This window comes from Drosophila albomicans, chromosome 3 (assembly GCF_009650485.2).
Source record: "Drosophila albomicans strain 15112-1751.03 chromosome 3, ASM965048v2, whole genome shotgun sequence".
NCBI lineage: Eukaryota > Metazoa > Arthropoda > Insecta > Diptera > Drosophilidae > Drosophila > Drosophila albomicans.
The window spans coordinates 18,236,808-18,257,429 of NC_047629.2; the positions used below are offsets into that span (position 1 = coordinate 18,236,808).

The 20,622-nt window shown below is 40.7% G+C and overlaps 5 protein-coding genes and 1 non-coding gene across 6 annotated transcripts; 2 read left to right on the forward strand and 4 right to left on the reverse strand.

The window, feature by feature from the left end:
- Window positions 1-46: 46 nt before the first annotated feature.
- On the reverse strand, window positions 47-8,872 carry LOC117571157 (pre-mRNA-processing-splicing factor 8). Its single transcript, XM_034253165.2, has 13 exons — window positions 8,768-8,872; window positions 7,911-8,537; window positions 7,634-7,849; window positions 7,352-7,564; window positions 7,157-7,282; window positions 6,369-6,788; window positions 5,034-6,303; window positions 4,778-4,970; window positions 3,983-4,556; window positions 3,771-3,921; window positions 3,527-3,703; window positions 3,175-3,466; window positions 47-3,114 (listed from the first exon to the last, which is right to left on the reverse strand). Exons 2-13 carry the CDS (start codon window positions 8,525-8,527, stop codon window positions 170-172), a joined length of 7,194 nt encoding a protein of 2,397 aa, XP_034109056.2. The 5' UTR covers window positions 8,528-8,537; window positions 8,768-8,872; the 3' UTR covers window positions 47-169.
- Window positions 6,953-7,126, reverse strand: LOC117572843 (small Cajal body-specific RNA PsiU2-55). The gene has a single exon (XR_004572579.1). It is a non-coding gene; the product is annotated as a small Cajal body-specific RNA PsiU2-55 (non-coding RNA).
- A 539-nt stretch (window positions 8,873-9,411) lies between the features above and the next one.
- On the forward strand, window positions 9,412-10,084 carry LOC117569441 (uncharacterized). The gene is made up of 3 exons (XM_034250604.2): window positions 9,412-9,551; window positions 9,607-9,678; window positions 9,743-10,084. The coding sequence occupies exons 1-3, from the start codon at window positions 9,543-9,545 to the stop codon at window positions 9,950-9,952; spliced, it is 291 nt and encodes a 96-aa protein (XP_034106495.1). The 5' UTR covers window positions 9,412-9,542; the 3' UTR covers window positions 9,953-10,084.
- A 1,065-nt stretch (window positions 10,085-11,149) lies between these two features.
- On the reverse strand, window positions 11,150-11,971 carry LOC117571071 (histidine-rich glycoprotein-like). Its single transcript, XM_034253040.2, has 2 exons — window positions 11,855-11,971; window positions 11,150-11,686 (listed from the first exon to the last, which is right to left on the reverse strand). Exons 1-2 carry the CDS (start codon window positions 11,864-11,866, stop codon window positions 11,300-11,302), a joined length of 399 nt encoding a protein of 132 aa, XP_034108931.1. The 5' UTR covers window positions 11,867-11,971; the 3' UTR covers window positions 11,150-11,299.
- A 617-nt stretch (window positions 11,972-12,588) lies between these two features.
- Window positions 12,589-16,929, reverse strand: LOC117567761 (ornithine decarboxylase antizyme). Its single transcript, XM_034247952.2, is given in 4 exon segments — window positions 12,589-14,054; window positions 14,139-14,190; window positions 14,192-14,363; window positions 16,588-16,929. Coding segments are annotated over 4 exon segments (804 nt in total). The 5' UTR covers window positions 16,644-16,929; the 3' UTR covers window positions 12,589-13,530.
- Window positions 14,798-15,606, forward strand: LOC117567762 (small nuclear ribonucleoprotein Sm D3). The gene is made up of 2 exons (XM_034247953.2): window positions 14,798-15,253; window positions 15,310-15,606. Exons 1-2 carry the CDS (start codon window positions 14,935-14,937, stop codon window positions 15,444-15,446), a joined length of 456 nt encoding a protein of 151 aa, XP_034103844.1. The 5' UTR covers window positions 14,798-14,934; the 3' UTR covers window positions 15,447-15,606.
- Window positions 16,930-20,622: the final 3,693 nt, after the last annotated feature.

The window sequence follows — 20,622 nt, forward strand, 5'->3', positions numbered from 1 at the left end:
ACCGCAAAGAAAAAAGAAAGAAAATCTAAATGAAATCAACTTGGTATTATGAAAATTAATTGAAGGCTTTATTGTAAAACATTTGTTGTACCTAGACGATGACGTTCACACGCTTATAGAAATTGTTTTGCCCTAAGAATAAGTATTTTGAAATTGAATTGTACAAAAATTAGGCATAGACATCCTCACGATCGGCACCGGCTCCATCGCCGCCATCCTCGAGATTCGAGAAGAGCAGGAAATGCGATGTGCGATGCAGTTCGTGATAGAATTCCTTTGGATTCGCCAATTGCAGTTCGTACTTCATATTGGGATCGTGTCGCACGCCCATGAAATTGTAATTCCAACTGCTCTGCGCCGGCACCATGAAGAAACCGAGGAACTTGTTTGACAACAGCATTTGAACGCGCTCGTAATGTGATGGCAGATATCCTTTGGGATTGTTGCCCTTGTCCGTGTTCTTGGAGCCCCATTCGAAGCCCGACGGTGTCAATTTGTAAGCGGTCAACGAGCAGGAGCCTGGTGTAAATGAGCATGTGATAACAATTGTCTTTTCGCCATCCCAATTCGAGTTCTCCTGCATGATCTTTGCATGCGTGGTGATATCCTGCGGCGATAGTTGCGGCAGCTCGTTGGGCTGTGTATGTATCCAGCCCAGAGGCTCCATATCCTTGAGGTACTGATGCGTGGGCAGGGAATTGGGCAAATTGATCGTCTGATGTGTGCCCCACTGTGGTGGCATCACAATGCAACGAATCTCTTTCACCTGCGGATTATCTGGCGGACTCACACCGTACAAATAGCCAGCAATTTGAGCACGCAAATCGGAGATGGTCACAAACTTTTTGAGTATATTCTTGGGCAAAATGTAAGTGTATCCCGTCTCCTTGATGTCATCGGAACTCACATAGATGTGATTCGTACGCAAATGCAAATTGGTAGCTGAAATCGCACGCACTCGCCACTCGGTCTTCGAGCTGAATGTTTGCGTTTCATAGTTGGATGTGGTCGAGGTGATGATCTCGTCACCATGCTTGTTCGTTGTGCGCGTCGTGGTCGCTGTCAATTGATTTTGCTCCTTCGTCTGCTTCTCGATCTCGGCAATCTGTTGACGTTGCGCCGATGGTGCACTAATCTCCATGCCAAGAATAATGTCACGGATTTCGGACTGTGTGAGCGAGGCAACGTTCACGTTGTTCTTCTTGCCATAATCGGCGAGAATGAGATCCTTCAGCTGCACCTCCACCTTGATCCATTCCTCGTCCGTCAACGTTGGCCAAATGTGATGCGCCTCCGTTATGGTTGTCTTATCCGGTTTAAGGATGATCTTGGTGCGTTCCGTGTTGACGTGCAGGGCACGCAATATCAGAATGAGACGACTGAAGGCAGTGTACGATGATATTGTCTTCAGCCAGTCGTCATACAGATTGAAGAGCACCATCTGCGGTTCAGTGGCCTTCAATATCAAATCACCAAACTTCTCCACTTTGAGACAAGCCTGGAAGGGAAGCTGCAACTCTGATCCCTTAATGACAATGTTCGGGAAGTCGAGCAAATGCACCTCGAGTGGATCCAACATGCCCTTACGTGTAACAATAATCTGTTTGGGCTGCTCTTCCACGGGCAGCGAACGAATAAGCGCAGCAACTTCTTCAGCGGTCTTCCATTTGGCCAGTTGACCCAAACGCTTCTGTCCCGCCCACACCGAGGTGTGAATAATCTTGAGGAACAACTGTCCAGTGCGTGGATTAAAGATGAAAATGGCTCCGTTAATTGGTTTCGTTGTCAAATTGCCCTCGAAGGTCTTGTGAATGGTTACACGATACACATTAGTGTCGTCCACGAACCAAATGATCTGATTGGAGAACAACTCTCCATAGTTCTGGGAGCTGAGATATGGCTCCGTTGGCTCGGAGGAGTACAGCTGCAACGCCTTGCGGATGCGTTCACGAAGCACATACAACGCCGGATTGGCTTTCATAATCTTGGCCATGGCCTGCTGAATGAGCGTCTTGCAGCCAGGGAACCAATTTCCATATGCCGAATGCAGATTGTAGGCCAAGTCGATGGCAATGAGGACACCAGTAGGCGATGGATAGATGGACATGTTATCCGTAGTGTAATCCAAGAACTTGGCTCTGGCATAACGCTCCACGTCATGGGAATCGTAATCACCCCAACGCAACTGTATGTCGAGCCAATACTTTTGTGTCGTTGTATTGTCCATGGTGTCCTTGGTGTCGGCCAGCAGTGATGGTCGCGACACATTCCATTTGTAGGCGGGGAAGAGCAGAATATCCGCACAGGAAGAGTTCATTTTGTATGATTTACGCGGATGAATCGTTTCCTTTTGCACCGTTTCAATCTCCAAGGCGTCCAACTCCTGATCGAATACCTGACACAAATCCATCACAATGGACTCGTGTATCTTTTGCCACAAATGGGCACGGAAGATTTGAATCAACGAAATCTTCAGTGTGGGAATCTTGCCGTGCATGAAAATACCCGTCAAATCCAACTGCACCTGGAAACCCACGTAAACGTTGGCACGATTAATCGTCGGTGACCACCAGAGCGTGAAACGACGATTGGGAATCTGATTAAGACCAGATCGTTGCGCATTTGTCAGTTTCTTGTACTTCATGGACTCCTCAAAGCCAGATGCCTTCTCCCAGAACAAACCTTCCCACGTGGGGAAGTATGTGCCCTTGAACAGTGTATGCTCCAGAATGCCTTCGACACCTCCCAGTGCTTGAATCATATCTGTGCGATAATTGTTCAGATTCCAGAGTTTGCCATCGTGTCGCTGATGCGTCCACCAGAAGGGATTCTGCTTGAGCACCTGATACTGCTTAAACTCCGTGCGAATGCGCCATCCCTTGTCATAAGCCAATGTGTGTCTGTCCTTTTGGAAGAGTGTGTTGATACGCGGAATACCACGATCCCAGCTATCCTCTAAATCTTCCAAGGTAAGACGACGATTCTGAGCATTCGCTTCCTGCCGCTTTAGCGCATATTCAGCCCAGACGCGTTGCGAGTCAATAAACTCACTCTCCCATGGCTGAATGTAGCGATACAAATTGGGAATAAGCTGATCCTCATCGTGCGACATACCTATAAAGAAAATTATGAATAAATACGGATCAAATAATTAAACATGTTAATGAAAATTACCGGATCGGAAATGCGTAATGCCCACATCAGTTTGCTTGGACCAGCGCAGATCTGATTGTGGAATGAGCACATGACCCATGCTCAACATGCCCAGACCGCCCAACTCTTTCGGTGTGTAGAACACAACGGGCGGGAAACGCGAAGGCATCTTAGAGTTCAGACCAATCTTGATACGCGTCTGAATCTTATTCTCGCACTTGACCAGCAGATCCAACAGCTCTTGTGTATTTACAACAGCTTCACGGAAATAGGTCATCAGGCCAATCAACGCTGTATTCCATTTGTTGACAATCTTTAATAGATAAACGACGTATTTAGTGGTTGAAAGTTAGAAAACTTCAACTATTCTCACCTTGGTGAATGTGGTGGAGCCGGATGCCATCAGAATTTGACGCACACGATTGTGGAAACGTCCAAGCGATTCGTCATCGACACGCAAGAAACATTGCGCTGTTCGCTCCTTGGTAATTTCGTTCTGTAAATTCCAAACGCCATCACGATGCGTAAACTCCTCATTTTGAGTGCGACACTGTAAGAATAAAATAGAAAATTCAATTATTAACTGAACTTAGTTTGCAGTTAAGAATTAAAGGAACCTTTGGCAAGATGCGACACTCGAAGCCGCTCATGTTAAACAGCAAGTTGGGATTGTCCTTGGAATAGACCGAGACGAAAGTGCTTTCCCAGCCAATAGTGGTAACCGAACGTGGCAGACGATTCTTTATGTCCCAGAAGACAGCACGTCCACTGTAAGAAATGTAATTATAAATAAAGCTTGTTTAAGGAATTGTGTATGTGGAGAACCTACAGATTAACATCGTGCTTCATCAGACGCATACGTGCATCGCGGGGCCAACACTTTTTGTTGTTGTAGCCGACAATGTTCTCATTATTGGGATCGGGATGCTCGGTAAGATAACGTTGAATTAAATCACGCGCCTCCTCAGCCGAAAATCTAAAGAACAAATGTATGCGATCCACGTAGCGACAGTAAAGACGAATGGGATGCGCTGTTTCCGTGACGGCGTCCTGGAATGTGAGGAAATCGTTGGGCATCTGCGGTGGACCAGCCATTTCGCTGGAACGATGCAGGCCAAGCACCAACAGATCCAAGACAAGTCCATAGTATTGCGTGATGAAGGAGGAGAACTGCAGACCACGTATGATGCCGTAACTGTTCGTGTGATTCATGTCCTTGTAGTTGATTACAACGTTGTTCTTGGCCGTCATGTAATCGGCAATGTTGTGATCGACAATCAGACGCAGCAATCGATTGAGCAGCGTTAGATCAATCTTCTCGTAGAGTTTCTCAAAGCGGGATTCAAGCAGCACATTGCATTCGCCCTCTCCTACATCCCAGACATCCTGCAGATTGTTAATGCCTGACGAAAGACAATTTAATCAACTAATTTGCGAATACAATCGTAGTTCTAAATAATATCATTTAAATTCATACTGTTGCTTAATTGCGACACCTTAGGCGTGAGGTTTGCAACAAGGGGATGGAATCCAAGCTCATCACTTTGCCACAAATCACACGCTCAAAATGCACATGCTCTTCGCTGCACTTTAATATTGAATGGAATTGTGCTTGCAATGTTACCTTGACACCACTTGTAGGCAAGCAGCGGCGGTGGTTCCGTGTCACTAGGCTTGATCCATGGCGGAAACAGACGTCGCTTGTCGGCCTCATACCACAGATACTGATCCAAATAGGCGTCTGTAATCTTCTCCAGCGGTTCAACCTCGTACACTGGTATTAAATGACTGTACAAGTCCATGAACTCGATGCCCACCTGAAAAGAAATAAAACACATTCAAAACTCTCATTCAATAAAAGCAATTTAGATGGAACTGACCTCTTTGAAAGCTCGTTGCGTCAACAGATGACGCTTGATACGCGAAAGTGCCTCGTGGGGATTATCGTATGCCTGTTCAATGAGACCCAGCTCCTCGCGCTGGCTTTGATTCAAACGTGACTTCACACTGTACGCCTCCTTAAGACGCTCCAGCGCCAGAATCAGCAGCTTCGTGTCGTGTTTGTATGAGAGAGGAGGGAACGGTATTGGGGCAAAGCGACGTGACTCCAGCCAATGCACGGTTGTGGTATAGATGGCCACCGCCTCCTCGGGTGATATGTAAGGGCCATCCTTGAGGTAGTTGTGCTGTCGCTCCTGTTCGGCCTTCAAATAGAGACGCGTCAGCCGTCCCAAATTCTTTTTGCACACAGTCTTGTCCACGGTGGCGCCTCGACGGATGCGCTCACGATTGTAATGCGCAGTGTTTGTCCACCAATCTGCCTTCATCTTGACATAACGCAGTATCATGTTCTCAATGGGAATGGGCAGGCCGGGCACCTTCCACGGGATGTTGGCCTTCCAGCAGCGCCACGCCTCCGATAGATGCTGGAGAATGGTACGTGCCTTGTTTTGCTTAATGCCCTCGGGCATCATGTCAACAATATCGTGCATAACCGAAGCACGCAATTCCAAATCGAAATGCGATTCCACACGCTGCTTTGTCACGGTTTTCGCAACACCCTTGGAGTGTCGTCCCTCGAATTGACGTGACAGCAAATTGCCCAGCCAGCGCTCAAGCAGCGGTGTTATGCCACGCATAAAGAATAACCACACACGCCAGCCTGGCGCCCAGAAACCACAACCCGGACCCTTGCCCACAGGACCCGTGTTGAAGCGATAGTAGATCAAATGTTTCAAATCCTTGCACATGCGAATCTGTCGCATCAGCTTGTACTTGTAGCGATACATGCCCGTTAGTTGACCGACGTGAGCAAAGATATATTGCAGACCATCAGCCAACTGGAAGGCGTCCACATTGTTTAGGCGATACTGGACATGTGAATCAATGATCAGTTTGGTTAAACGCAGTATCTCACGGCACAAATGGAAAGCATTGCCGAAACGTGACTTTTTACGCTCTTTTGTGGTCAGCGTCTTGACGGGCTTCAAGTTGAAATTGTAATCCAAATGCAGATAGTTCAGATTCTTACGATGAATCAGCAAATTGAGCATGTTATAACCTTGACGACACACTTGCAGACCAGCCTCAACCCAATCGAGCGTTGTAGTCTGGAAGAACTTTGTCGCTTTAAACGAGCGGAACAAGTAGCTGCGAAGAAAAATATATTATTACTTTAAGGCTTAAATTATTAAATGTAATGATAGTTAACCTACCGCTTTTTTTGTGGCTTAGGCTTGCGATGCTTCAGCGCATTGAGCACATAGTATTTGAGCAATTTCTGATAGCTGACGCGCACCTTAACCGGATGTCCAGGTGGACAATGCTCCTTGTACCAGCACTTAACCAGAGGCACATCAATGGCACGACGCGAGCGACCCGAGCGCATGTTAAACGGACGTGGTGCCCATAAAAGCGCTATGCCATTGGCCGTGTTATCAGTGTACAGCGGCGTATCCTGGAGGAAAGGCTGCACATCATCTGGCAGCGTGAACTCCTCATCATCATCGGGTATGGGTTCCTGAATTTTCGAATTAACATTGCGATGCGAAATTGGATTGATAAGCGGATCGAAATAGAAGGCAGGCAAATCAGGATCTTCGGTCTTAATGTAGACCACGTTGGGTGTGTGATACCTAAAAAAAAAAATGGAAATAAAGATGATTTTTACTTTGGAAATTTTTTAATTGTAAGTAAATTAGACAGATTATAAATAAAATAAAACGAACATTATATCTAATTTGTAACATTTATTTATCTAAAATTGGTTTTAACTTTAAATCGACAATTGGCAGTTTAATAATGTATGCAACTATCAGCAGTCACGATTTAGGCTGCACAATCGTGACGAACATTCTCATTGCACATCCCAAAATCGCTAAATTAGTAGTAAAATGGGACGTTTTGTTGCTCTAACAAGGCATGAAGGATTAACAGCGAATAGCTTCAACTGTCAACTGTACTGCCATGTTATAAAAGACTTAAAAAATATTGTATTACTCACCAGCTAAGATGCACAAAGTGTGGCATATTGTTGTAGAGATACGGGAACGCAATGCGATATTCTGTGCGAATCGGTTGTCTTATAATAACTTTATTAATGTCATTGAACTCGTTCCAGTCCTCATCACTGTGAAAAATAAATACATAAAAAATATTAAACAAAATCTTAAATGTAAGCAAAGTTTTTTGGACTTACCCAACATTATGATCCTTTATAAGCGGCTCAAACTTTGGTCCACCGGGTATGGCCATGTTAAGCGCTTTAGCGGTAAAGAAACTCTTGGGATCAAATAGATAAAAGAAGTTATTGTCAACTAAGTCCGTAAGCAATTGATTTGCTAACCGATAAAGTGTAGCTAGCTGTGGCAATGATAGATTCCACTTGCGGTAAGTGGAGCCATTTACAAATCTGCAAAAAAGAAAGTATTGTATACAATTAAAAGATATTCCCATTTACCAAATAGAGTGAAAAACTTACTGCGTATCAACTAGAGGTCGATGATCGTAGAACCATTTGTAAACGGCATTATCTTCATCGTTGTCCAGTTCAATTTGTATGGCCTCCAAGGGCTCAACATCTAGAACGTTGTCGGCATAGTCCAGAGGCGGTTCTTCGTCGTCGAAGGGCGGGAAACGCATACGCTTAAAGTGACGACGATCGCGTTTCTCACGACGCATCATAATCCACATGGTACTGTAATATTACAAAATGATATGTTATTTAGTCGGAAACGCATTGTTCGACGACAACTTACCCCCACTGAGCAATGTAGACCGGCTCAATAACCCAGGGAATCTCATTGACAAAGGTAATCGCGCCCGTGATGTGATACAACACCTGGACATCACGAATCTGCTCCCAAGGCATGGGCATGTTTTCGAGCAGCTTGAGCACAGCATGTGGCATGTACTTGAGGGCACCCAGATAGACGCGCTTATCGTGGCGATACTTACGCGAGGTCATATCACCATGATCGCGAATAATCTTACGAATATGCTCCGGTGGCATGTCCTCCTTTTGTGTGTCGATGAAGCCGAATTTACGCTTTTCGGCAAAGCGCTTGGACTGCAAATGCTGCCACTTGAGCGCTTTCTCCTGCAGCTTTTCCTCGGTGAGAATATCCGGCTTGGGTGTTGGTATCTGACCCAGCTGCGGCTGTGGCGCACCCGCCGCTGGTGCTGCGACTCCATTAGCATGCCCTGGTGGCGGCAATGGCGCACCCGGCGGAGGTATTTGCTGTATCTGATTGGCCATCTGCTGCTGCGCATGCAGTTGGGCCTGCTGTGCATGTGCTGCGGCATAAGCTTGCTGCTGGGCCATCAGTTGGGCCGCCCAGGGATTGGGCGGTATCATATACGGCGGTATAGACATCGCTCAACCGCTAATCATGAAATGAAATAAACATTCATATGAAATACACATGTTTCATTTATCGTTTTTACTACATTTATAATTCGTAGGTGAAAAGAAAGAAGAAGCACGAGACAGACATCGCGGCAGTCGCCGCGTTTTGCAATTTTCACCTCGGCATTTTTAAGCATTAATAACACTTTCAAAGTGTAGCTTTCATATTTCAGTTATTCCGGGTGTTTATGTGAGCTCAATTCTTACCTATTTTATAAACTTTAAGCACTTTTTGTTGATTTTTAACAATTTTCCGGTTCTTTTGCAAAACGTTTAGGATGCGGCAGACATTTTACAGAGATGGTCGATAGATTCGCAACGTGGTATCGATAAGAGTATATATCGATATGATAGATAAATATAAGTCGATAGGCGCTGGGCAATAAATAATCGATATAAATACGTTACACAAATGACTTTAAAATTATTTTTAAAAATCAACAAAATGAAAAAGAAATCCCCCAGCTCACGTTCTAATTGTTATAATCAAATCGATGAGCTGGTCAATAGATATATACATATGTTTATTTACTATTCTAATTATTAACTTTTTTACCGAGTGCGTCAGCATATTTACCCACTCATGAGATGAACGAATTTGTGTTAGATTCTCAAAGGAAAACATGTTTTGATAATGAACTAGTCATCTCATTAGATTTAATTATATTTGCATTCGATAATGAAACAAAAAACTCTGTGTGGAAAACTTGACCCTGATACATAAATATAAATATACTTACAAAATTTCCTGACAGCTAACGACTTATCCAGTCTAATGTTTGACCAATCAATGATCATGTGCGAAATCGATCTCCGGCCTTTTTTGCGCACTATAAAAGATCTTGGGCATCTGCTTTATGATCACAGTGCATCAACAACAGTTCTCCCAATCAGAACCTATTCGGACGAAAGGTGATAATTTGCTAAAGCAAAAAAATAACAGAAATACAAGTACTGTGAGATTTCGCAAACAATATTAACAATGGCAAAGGTACAGATTAAGCTGCCGAACATTGTTCAATTACTTATCTTTGCTCTACTTTTAGCTATTGATAGTTAGTCTGTGCTTGAGTGTTTTTGTTTTGATGCTGACTCCAGCCAATGCGGCACCTTCAGAGGTAAGAGAAATATTTGAAATATATACATACTTAAATTAAATTCTAATTTAATTTGTTTGAATAGAGTTTGTCAGCCGAAGTTGAGGGCGACGACCTCTCCACAGCAGACAGTATTGGCTATGGATACTATGTACCCTCGGTTTCCTCCTATTACAGTCCCTATTACGGCGGCAGCAGTTACTATAAATACGGCGGATACAGTGGATATGGATATGGTGGCTACCGAGGCTACGGACGCTACTATCGTCGTCCCATTTATCCAGTTTGGGGTTAAGCATTCGACTTGAACAATGGCAACAAATTGAAATGATGATTTTAGTGTACAAATGTAGTATTATTCCTGTTGATCATTTTGTAACCAAACTAACAACCAAATAAATTATATATCTTTAGCAATCAATTTAAAATCAAGGTAAATCTTTTTACGTTTCTTAGAAGTTGAATAAAGTTTGAAGTGCATTTATTTAAATTATTCCATTTTGGCATTAGTATCATCATATAAATTTAATTACTCTCGTAGTATGCTGCATAATGCTTACTTGCTTCTCCTTTCACTCGATCACTGTGTCGTCCAAATCAAGTTAGGTTGGCTTATTATACCCGGTACAAATGCGATAGAAGGGCATGCCAGTTTAATGTCTATTGAGAAGAGGGCATAGAAGAGATTAGAAGAGCTTAGTTTAAGATATCACCTACTGGAAATTATATAGACTGAGGAAGATGGCATATAATTAGTAGAGATTAGTATAAGATATCAGAAACTGGAAATGATATAGACTTCTGAGGTAGAGGGCATAGAAGCGTTAGAATAGATTAGAATACGAAATCAGAAACTGGAAATTCGATAGACTTCTGAGCGTATAGAGTGTTGGTAGAGATTAGTATAAGATATAAGATTCTGGGAATTATACCTTAAAACTATAATTAGTTTTACAGACTATGTTGTAATGAAGTTTAATTTTATAATAGACCTTTTGCAATGTTACAAATTGTATAACAGGTATATAAGAGTCAGATATATCCAACATCTGCTTTCTTACACGTTTTTGTTGGTACACTGGATGACGTCATTAATGCTTTTGACCCCGCTACAATTAACACCAGCTTAACCACACACGAGAGAAACAAAAGTAACTTTATTGTTTTATACACAATATTTTTGTTGTTATTTTATTTTCACTGTTTGCGATGTAGTTGAGTTACGTTGAAAAACTGGATTGCAAGTTGGCTGAAGTGCTTCCGAAGAAGTTGATATAATAATTATGGGGCTAGACATCAGCCCGGCAATCGTAACATGGAGCACAAAGGGGCAACCATCAAGTCAAATGTGGTTTGTGGTTAAATTGGACCTGAACCTGGACCCCGCTCCACGTATTTACGACACACTCAAGTTAAGACTATTATATATGTATGTGTATTTAAAGATCAACAAGTTCAAAGTTTTTGGCAAAAATGTGAAAACAACTGTAAATTTCACTAAAACTTAAAAGGTTTTCTTTTCTTTTATTTTCAAGTGGCATCAAAAAGTTTCGGAATTACATTAAAGTATATAATTTACAATATAAGTTATGATTGATTCAGGTCAATTTATATAAAAAATATTAGCAAATGCTTTATGCCTCTAATGGTGCGATCTGCCGTGACCATGTTTCCTTGTGTGTGTTCCATGGGCTTGATGCACTTTATGGATGGCATCCTTCACCTGCTGTTGATGTCCCTTTGTTGACCTCGAACCCTTCTGTGACTTCCTCTGACCATCCTTGTGGTGTCTTCCATGGCGATTCGCCTTGGAGTGATGTGGTGCCATTGGCACAGGAACCGGGCCATGATTCGATTTCTCTTTAACTAGATCGTGCAGATGGTGCTTGGCATGCTCCGGCAGATGGGAATTGTGCTGACCCACTGTCTGGGAATGCTGACGTTTGTGGTGTTTGTGTGGCCGATGGCTGTCTTCAGCTGCCTGCGTCAACAGCGCAACGGAAATCAGAATAGTTGCAATGATAAACACCTGAATAAACCAATAATGAAATTAATAAAGAACGTAACTTCGCATTTGATATTTCTAATGTGCAAGCACAACTATGGATTGAAGCAATACCCAGCTGTTATCGAATCGGATAAGATAACAACGAATATCGGCCCCTTCACGGCCCATTAAAAACAAATACTCTCTCACCGTTTTAGACATGGTATCTCCTTTATAATAATAATATTTCCCTGACGAACTTCGCGATGCGTAAAGGCTGGCGTCCAAATGTCGACTGCTTTCGGAAACTCTTCCGCTGCTGGTTATAACGTTATCTTTTATATGGCCAGCCCCTATATTATAGATACATACCAACCAACCAAAGCAGCAAACATACATACATATACGAGTACTCACTCGCATGTACGATACACGTGTATGCGTCAGTGGTCGTTATTTTATCGCCCATAAAGACCGATATAGAGGGCAGTCGCTTGTTTATGTATTTTCTAATAGTTATGCTCTATCCCAGGCAGGTTTAAGCTTGGATCGAGCATATAGATGATCGTGGATAAGGACAGTTCTCGGTAGGAATAACCATAGCGAATAATTTTGAGGTAATTACGTGGCCAAGGGTCGAAGTCTATTAACACATACGTGGATCGTCAGGAGATTATATTGATGATAGTTAGATTTCACAATCAGTTTCGAATGTGACCGCTATATAAACGAAGTGGCATACAAAAGCTGAATGCTACAGCGATCCACTCAATTAAAAATTCCAAGTGCCAAGTTATCTATTCCCGTATTTATAGCTGCCTCTTCACTAATCAGTAGTAGACTTATCTCCCATAATTCGCCAGGTATTATTAATTCATGGCGAAACCACTATAGATTAGCTTGTTTTTTTTTTGCAAAGATAATAAGCTTTTAAAAAGCGGAGATTCCATTCAAAATATTACTGGATTGATATATTTATTGCGTATTCTTTGAAATCAAATATATATAGTAAATAATAAAATAATAAAAAAAGGTTAAATTTGCTGGTGTGTTTATCTGTGTTTAATCTATTGTATGTTATTTATTTCTCTGAATATGTGTTGCTCTAAATATGTAAGTGTTTGCTTGTTGTTAAAGGTGTTACGAGTTCATTATATAAATATACTTGTTTTTTCCATCAGAATGCATCTGTTCATCGTACATAAGTATATAAGACTGAATATAATAATAATAATATAATATATATGTGAATAAGATAATTGATTATACGAAATACATTTGTTGAATTTAAAAAAGTATTGTTTTAAGAAAAGTATAGTAGTAATAAGTATAACATATTTTGTTTCGAATACAATGCAAATAAATGTGACAAAAATATATAAGACATAAATAATAAGTATTGAAATATTTCACAAATAAACTTAAGACTAATATGTATTATTTTTTTTTAGCATTTTCATATTTATAATAGTTTTTTTTACGTTTTTCTTTCGATTTTTGAATATATTTTTGTGTAATAATTTACGACAAGTTGAAGCTTGCTCTTAACGTGGCTAACGCATTGTTGGTAATAAAATGTGGGCTACACACAATAGAAAAAGTCCCGTTGACAAAAAGGTTAAACGATTTGTTTTTTTATGATGTTTTAAAATTTTGAAACTTGATATTCCATTGAACACATTGTGGGTCAATATGTCTGTTTAATGGTGATCAACTACTCGGATTGTTATTGGTATTATTATTATTATAGCAAACACTACAGGTATTAAATATTGGTGTGGATAACTTGGAATACGTAATTGTTTAGTATTGATGTTTCGGATTTTCGGTAAGTTTCATTTTTAAATCGTTTGACTGGGAGGTTTTGTCAACGCCCTTCCCAACGCCTACTCCTCGATGGTATAAAGGAAATAGTAGTTATCGTTATCATTGACGGCTGCTGGTGGTGCCTTGGGTGACTTTCTCGAAAGTGGTTCGAAGCCCATGAATAGGAATGCCTCAATCAAACGACCGCAATCGATTTGATCTTTGCGCATAACCATTACAATACCGTCCACCTCCAATTTGTCCTCGGCGAACTCCAAGAGCGAGATGAACGTATCCTTGGAGCCAGCTGGGGGCAATTCAGTTGGGAATGCGACATACAAGATGTTATTGGTCGGGTTCAAAATCGTCATCCAATTGGTGGACTGGTCTTCAGTGACGTGCAACTTGATGGAAATTTGCACCGGATGGTCATGCTGCAAGATCTGACGCAACACCTCCTGGCAGTCGTCCTCCGAGCACAACGAATGAATGTCGTGCGACTCCGTGTCAGAGATATCCGACGACGAAGAGGATGACGATGCCCGAGAGCTGGCCTCAAACAAGCTGCCGCCAGCCGAGTCGACCGAAGACTTCCGGCTGTAGCCTACAAAATTGTATAAAAAAAAAAGGGAAATTGAAATGGTAATTGTACATAATTTTATTTAGTTATTGATTTTCGTTTGCTTACCCGTCAAGAGCGATGCCCTATCGTGATCTGTTCTGTGGTGGACAGGGACATCAGGACCACCACAGAGGCCCTACGCCGAGAGAGATGCGGTAGGATTCAGTCGACATGTTCGTGGCGCAAGACGAAGTCGAGATGGTACGGAGCTTGCCATCAGCAGCAGCACATCCAGCAACTCCGCTATCATTAAAGTCTCTTCTAACGAAGCCACTACTTAAAATTGGGTCGCTGTGGAAGAAATTATGGATCATAGAAACAATTCAAATTCAAAATTCCATTATTTGGATTGGGGCCTGTCGATTTTGTAGTAATTTGAATTCCGATAAATTACCAATTCATGATTAATAAAGGCAATTGGTGGCGAGGCACTTAACACAGCTTAACAACGCAATAGCTAATGTAAAACTGACAGACGGTATAATTGTGTGCAGTGCTTATCAGGAAAGCTGAATTAATTTAAACACAAGTTTTTATGACGCAGACGTATATCTGGAAATGTTTATAAAGATAAGGTTTGGCGCTATCTACAAAGCATCGGTAATGCTGGTTACGACAACAGCGATAGCGATAACGATAACAAATTCACGCAACCATGTGGTGAGAAATACAACCCTGCGGCTTAGCACACTTTTTCACCACAGCATGGCGGCGCGGGCAGCTGTCTCGCACACACTTACATATTCACTCGTAAACGTTTGTGCAAAGAAAAAACAGCAAGAATTTTTGCGGCGTCGGAAGAATCATATTAAAATCAATAAAGAAATTACTTGTGAAAACTAGAAATACCACAAAATAAAACATGTCGATTGGCGTACCAATTAAAGTTTTGCATGAAGCAGAGGGCCACATTATTACTTGTGAGACAATTACCGGCGAAGTGTATCGCGGCAAACTCATCGAAGCGGAGGACAACATGAATTGCCAAATGACACAGATAACCGTTACCTATAGGGACGGACGCACCGCCAATTTGGAGAATGTATATATTCGCGGATCAAAGATACGTTTTCTCATACTGCCCGACATGTTAAAGAATGCCCCCATGTTTAAAAAGCAGACGGGCAAGGGATTGGGTGGAACAGCGGGTCGCGGCAAAGCAGCGATACTTCGAGCACAGGGTGAGTCGTGCACACATACAATATTTGCATGTGTATATTTAAACATATATCCACAGCGCGAGGTCGTGGCAGAGGAACTGGACCTCCGGGTGGTGGACGAGGAGGTGGTGGTCCACCGGGAGCACCAGGTGGCGGCGGACGAGGTGCCTGGCAGGGCGGCCCCACAGGCGGACGTGGACGCGGCGGCTTGTAAGATGCCAAGGAGAGGAGCACACACATTCTACCATATAAGTCACGGGAGATATACATATACATATATTATAGCGGGCGGGTCGCATGTTTCAAGGAAAAGTCTTTATATATTGTCATGAAAACAATAACGAACATCAGAATTCTGAATATGAAAAATGTGACTTGTGTGTTTTTTGTTGCCTGTTGAAAGTATAAGAAGAATCCAACACCAATTAATCGGACATTTTACTGAACATGTAGTATACAATACAGTATATATCGTCGCTTGTCGAATATTATACAAAGAGAGCAATTCCATGACAGTATTACAATATGTTTTTTAACTTGACTGTCGACGGATAGCTCTCTTCATTTCGCTATTCGCAATAAAGCATCTGCAAAACATATATAGAGAGCTTCAAGAAAGGACAATGGACGCATTAAAATAAGAGACGAGACACAAAATAGTTAATTAAAACGTTAGTTTTGGGCACTATCGAATATCATTCAAAGAGAGCAATTCCATGACAGTATTATTATTCTTACTGGACTGTCGACGGACAGCTCTCTTTATTCATTTATTCGCTTTTTATTTAATACGTTTAGAATATATTCATATTCATGGTACATTTAGTTAAACATTTATTTAGCGGTGGGACAGACACAAACAAATTAAATACAATTGTCATACATTTACCGGGCAGCGGTTCTTGTTTTCGTCCCATTTTCCCTCATTGATGCCAATTTAGACAACAAACTGCGCACTTGGCAAACGTTAACGAATTGAGAATGAGAGCGTCACTGAAGAATTTGGTATTTTGCTTGGAAAGAGCGAGAGAGTGCAGACGGAGAAACCGACTACAGCAGAAGGAAGGAGAGGCAGGCAGTGCACCGCGTGGACCGTTAAGCTACAGCTAATGTTTGGAATACGTCAGAGGGAGAGGCCAATTAAATCGATGGCACGTGCAATGCGTTTGTAAATATGAAAAGCATTCGCTTGAATTGGGCAGCAATGCAGCAGTGTTGCGAATAATGCTTGTAAAATAATCAGAAAAGGCAACTTGAAGCCTCTTACTTTTGGAGTCAAATTGGCCAACTTCGCAACTCTGTGTGTTTTAAAGCATGCAATGGCAAAGCATATTTAAAAAAGGCTTTTCACCTACCCAACTTGATCCTCTGAATTAGCTGACGCTGGTTGCAATTCTTCTTGTTGCTGCATTTTTAATCACTGTCACTAACTAGATAAGTATCTGATATGTATATAGAATTTATGTATGTATATGCAATTGAATCACAGTTTAAGTTACGTTGTCTGTTGCTTTTTGTGCTAATTACGTTATCACAGTTTGTTTACTCTTTAGACGAAACGTCTAGAAGTTTACATTGAAAAGGCGTTTACTTTTCTTGTTTGCTTTTTACAGCAATAAACAGATTTGTGTGTTGCTTTTGCTTTGTATGCTTGCCGCTTTTCCCGTTGTGCCGTAGCTGAGCGTTGAGCGTTTGTCTGCCAACTGACGGCAGCTAAACGACGGTGGCATCATTTATTTCGAAAAAGATTTAGTTGTTCCTCCTTCTCCCCCACTCACTCACACACACTTAGGCAAGCAACGATGCACATGTATTTGTGCACAGCAGATATACTATTATACTTAGTTGGTTGGGATCATAATAATAAGAGGCATGTTGCTGCGGTTAAATCGGCACAAACAAACAAGGTACAGTCATTCTTCTCACATTTAATAAATATGCCTGTCTTTGGGCACGTTTTTGATATTGTGCCTTCTTCAAGGTCGAACATTGTCCCTAGTTTTTCTGTTCGGATAATGAGTCTAAATAAACAAGTGGTAACTAAAATCAAGAAAAAATAAAAACCAATTATATTTTCATTGCAGCCAATTTGAGCTTTACAAACATACAAATATATTGCAAAGCAGTAAAAATAAATATACATAGGTATATGTATGTGTATTTCTTGTTTGTGCTCTTTGTTTACTCGGCAAAATTCAATTATGCGTCTAGAAAATTTCGCTATACCCTGAAATAGTTCAAATATAGAATTATATGTACTTAGTATATAGGATGTGGTAAATGTGTTTTTAGCGTGCTCACAATTCATTAAAAATAATGCCTGCAGCACGTGCAAGTAGCATTAATAACTTTTGCAGCTAAAAAACAATATAAGCGATAACGATAATAAAATCGTCAATCGATGTCTGGCTTTGTGACGCGCTGTCTGCGGTTGACGGTCAAAAACGTAAACAAATATAAGGAAAGCTCACACACATGCATGCAAACTACTGTGTGTGTGGTCTTTCTGCTGATGTCTGCATGTGTTTTGCAAATGTATAAGTAGTCCAGTGCTCACGTTTTGCCCAACGAATTGAAATTCGTCAAGCTTTTAATGCAAAAATTTAAATGAGTCACATGTTAGACATCTTGAAACATGTGGAACGAATTAACAATGGAGCCTGCAATGAATTCTAAGTGCAATGTTCAAAGCGGATCTTACGAAACACTATAATTTAGATAATTTGAGTTAGATTAACTACCAAGGTAGATGAATAAATATCTATGTACATATATAGCTTGTACGTAAATGGGTCGGTTGCTGTATAAACACGTCAATTGGACAGATAGCTAGCTGACTGCTGCATTAGGCGGCGGCTGTCTGTAAACAATGGGATAACAGGTAAATAGCTACAATTCTAGCTTAAAAAGCAAACACATACGAGAGGCATTAAATACACATACATATACATATGTACATAAGCAAACACACACACAATTTGAAAGATTTCGTTCTTGTTCTTTATAAAACAAAAAAGAGTCATAAAAATAAACACAAGCAATTCATTTTTTTTTTTTTATTATTTGTTTGTTAACAAAAGCTGAAGCCGATAAGATAGATGAATGCGACAGCTTTATAATGTTTATCATTATGATAAGATGTGGGATGTTGTTTGGCAACGTGAACGTGTAAAGTGGATGCAATCTTTATCACCCTCCTTCCCTCTCTTTCATAATTGACCTGAGTCAGCAACATTTGCCAAAGTGCCTCTTTCCCTTTCGCTCACTCGCATACGCTTCGCTTATAGTCGATTAACCCAATATTGAGTTGTTCTTGCAGCAGATACACACAAACAACTATGCACAAGCATACAAGCTCACACATAAGGTTGTACTTGCCACACAGCTGAGTGCAACATGGCGAGTGGAATTTTCCGTTGTTCGGAAATACACGAAGCGTCCGCTTCACATTGTTTTTGTAGTTGTTGTTGTGACGTAATAAAAGAGGTCCAATAGCGGGACCGAAAATCATTGCCCGCAGCAAAGCAAAGTTGCACTTCACCATGCAGATGAGTGATTCTGTGATTTGGGTTTCGCAATTTTTGTTAAATTCAGTATAATTGACAAGAGATACATATGTAGTTATATATTATGTATGGAAAAATTGATTAATAAAGTAGAAGAAAATGGCGACTGAATCCTAAGCATGTTCCATGCCATTGTTCCATGAAACTTTCTAATACAGTAACAAGTGCTCAGCACACTTTAACGACAACAACAAGAATACTGGAATAACATTGGAACAAACAAACCGGTTGGAGTTCCAATTCTTTTTTGTTCTCTCCACAGACGACACACAAAGTCATGGGGTGGAAGCTTTTTTTGTTGTTGCTGTTGTGTGTGTTCTTCCGTTTGTTTATTTTGGCAGCGAGATAATCAGATGGAGTGCAAGCAATGCTGACTGTGCTGCTCACAGAGAGAGAGAGAGTAGACAGATAAGGGTAGCCATTAGTCTTATTGCTTAAGACGTAATAAGAGCAAATATTAGCAAAACATAAAAGTAAAATAAAAAAGCTAGCTGTTCGCCTAGAAAGTTCCAAATGGCGCTGGGCCAAGAGAAAAAAAAAAGTTGTTGTCATGCAACTGCGTATTGTAAACGCTTCAAGCACAAATTGAAAGTAAAGTCAATTCAGCGAATTAAAAATGACTTTCAAAACGAATCGAAAAAAAAAAACCATAAAAATAGTTCGATTACACACACAATTGAAAATACATATGTTTGTGTTGGAATTTCAACAGCGTTGCCAGACCGGTCGAACACTTCACGTCAATAAAGCAAATAATGTATGTGACGAGAGCGGTAAATAAAGCTCAAGCAACGTTAAATGAAATGCACAACAGTTCATATACATAAGTATATTTATCGGTATTCCTCTTTTATATTTTTGTATTCATCTCCTCCGGACTTCTCACGTCTGTTTCGCTCGGGGTGTCAACAGACGACAACAACAACAACATGTTTTAAAGGTGAAAAAGATGGCTGCTAAAGGGGAAGAAAACAAAAACAAAATAAAATACGCAAAAAAATAAAGTAAAAAATTATATTCCAAAGAAACACAAATCGTTATTGAAATATGTATGTTTTGAAATTAATCATTTACTTTACCTACTGTTCGCACATTATCTCATTTCTTTGTTTGGTTATGTGCGCTCACGCATACACTCTCATCTGCAATGAGCAACACACATACATGCACCAATATGCATAATACGTATATACTTGCTATATATTTACATGTATACAGTTAACCACCAACACCGATCCGAAATTTGTTAGCAATTACACTACTTGTACATACAACTTGCCATTCGTATTTATTTATAAATAACTCTAAAATTAATATGCCACCAATTGGATTGGATCCGATTTGTTACGGTACCCAGCACTTTTTTTTTTTATTTTGCATTCTCATTTTTCACTACAAAATCGATTTTTGCACTATTATTTCTCTCTGTATGGTTGTAAAAAAAAACAACCATTACTTACAGTTTATTATTCATGTTTGATGGCATTTTCACACTTAATGATTGCAACTTAACGCACAAAGAAACAAAAATTTGGTTTTGTTGAATAAAACTTATTCTCTGATTTAGCGAAAGGCGTTTGCGAGAACTCTGCACTTGCGATCTGATTAGTTCGACTGCTGAATTATATATGAACGTATTTGTTTCCTATTGGAGAATTTAACAAATTGTTAGAGTGTGACCTGAAGCGAAATTCTCGATATATACCAAATGCAAAATATCGGGGTAGACCTTGAACGGTATTTTGACAAAATGTTTTTAAGTAAAAAAGTCGGTTTAAATGGCTTGTTATTTTTAAAGTTTTTTTTGAGTAATTTACAGTCTGT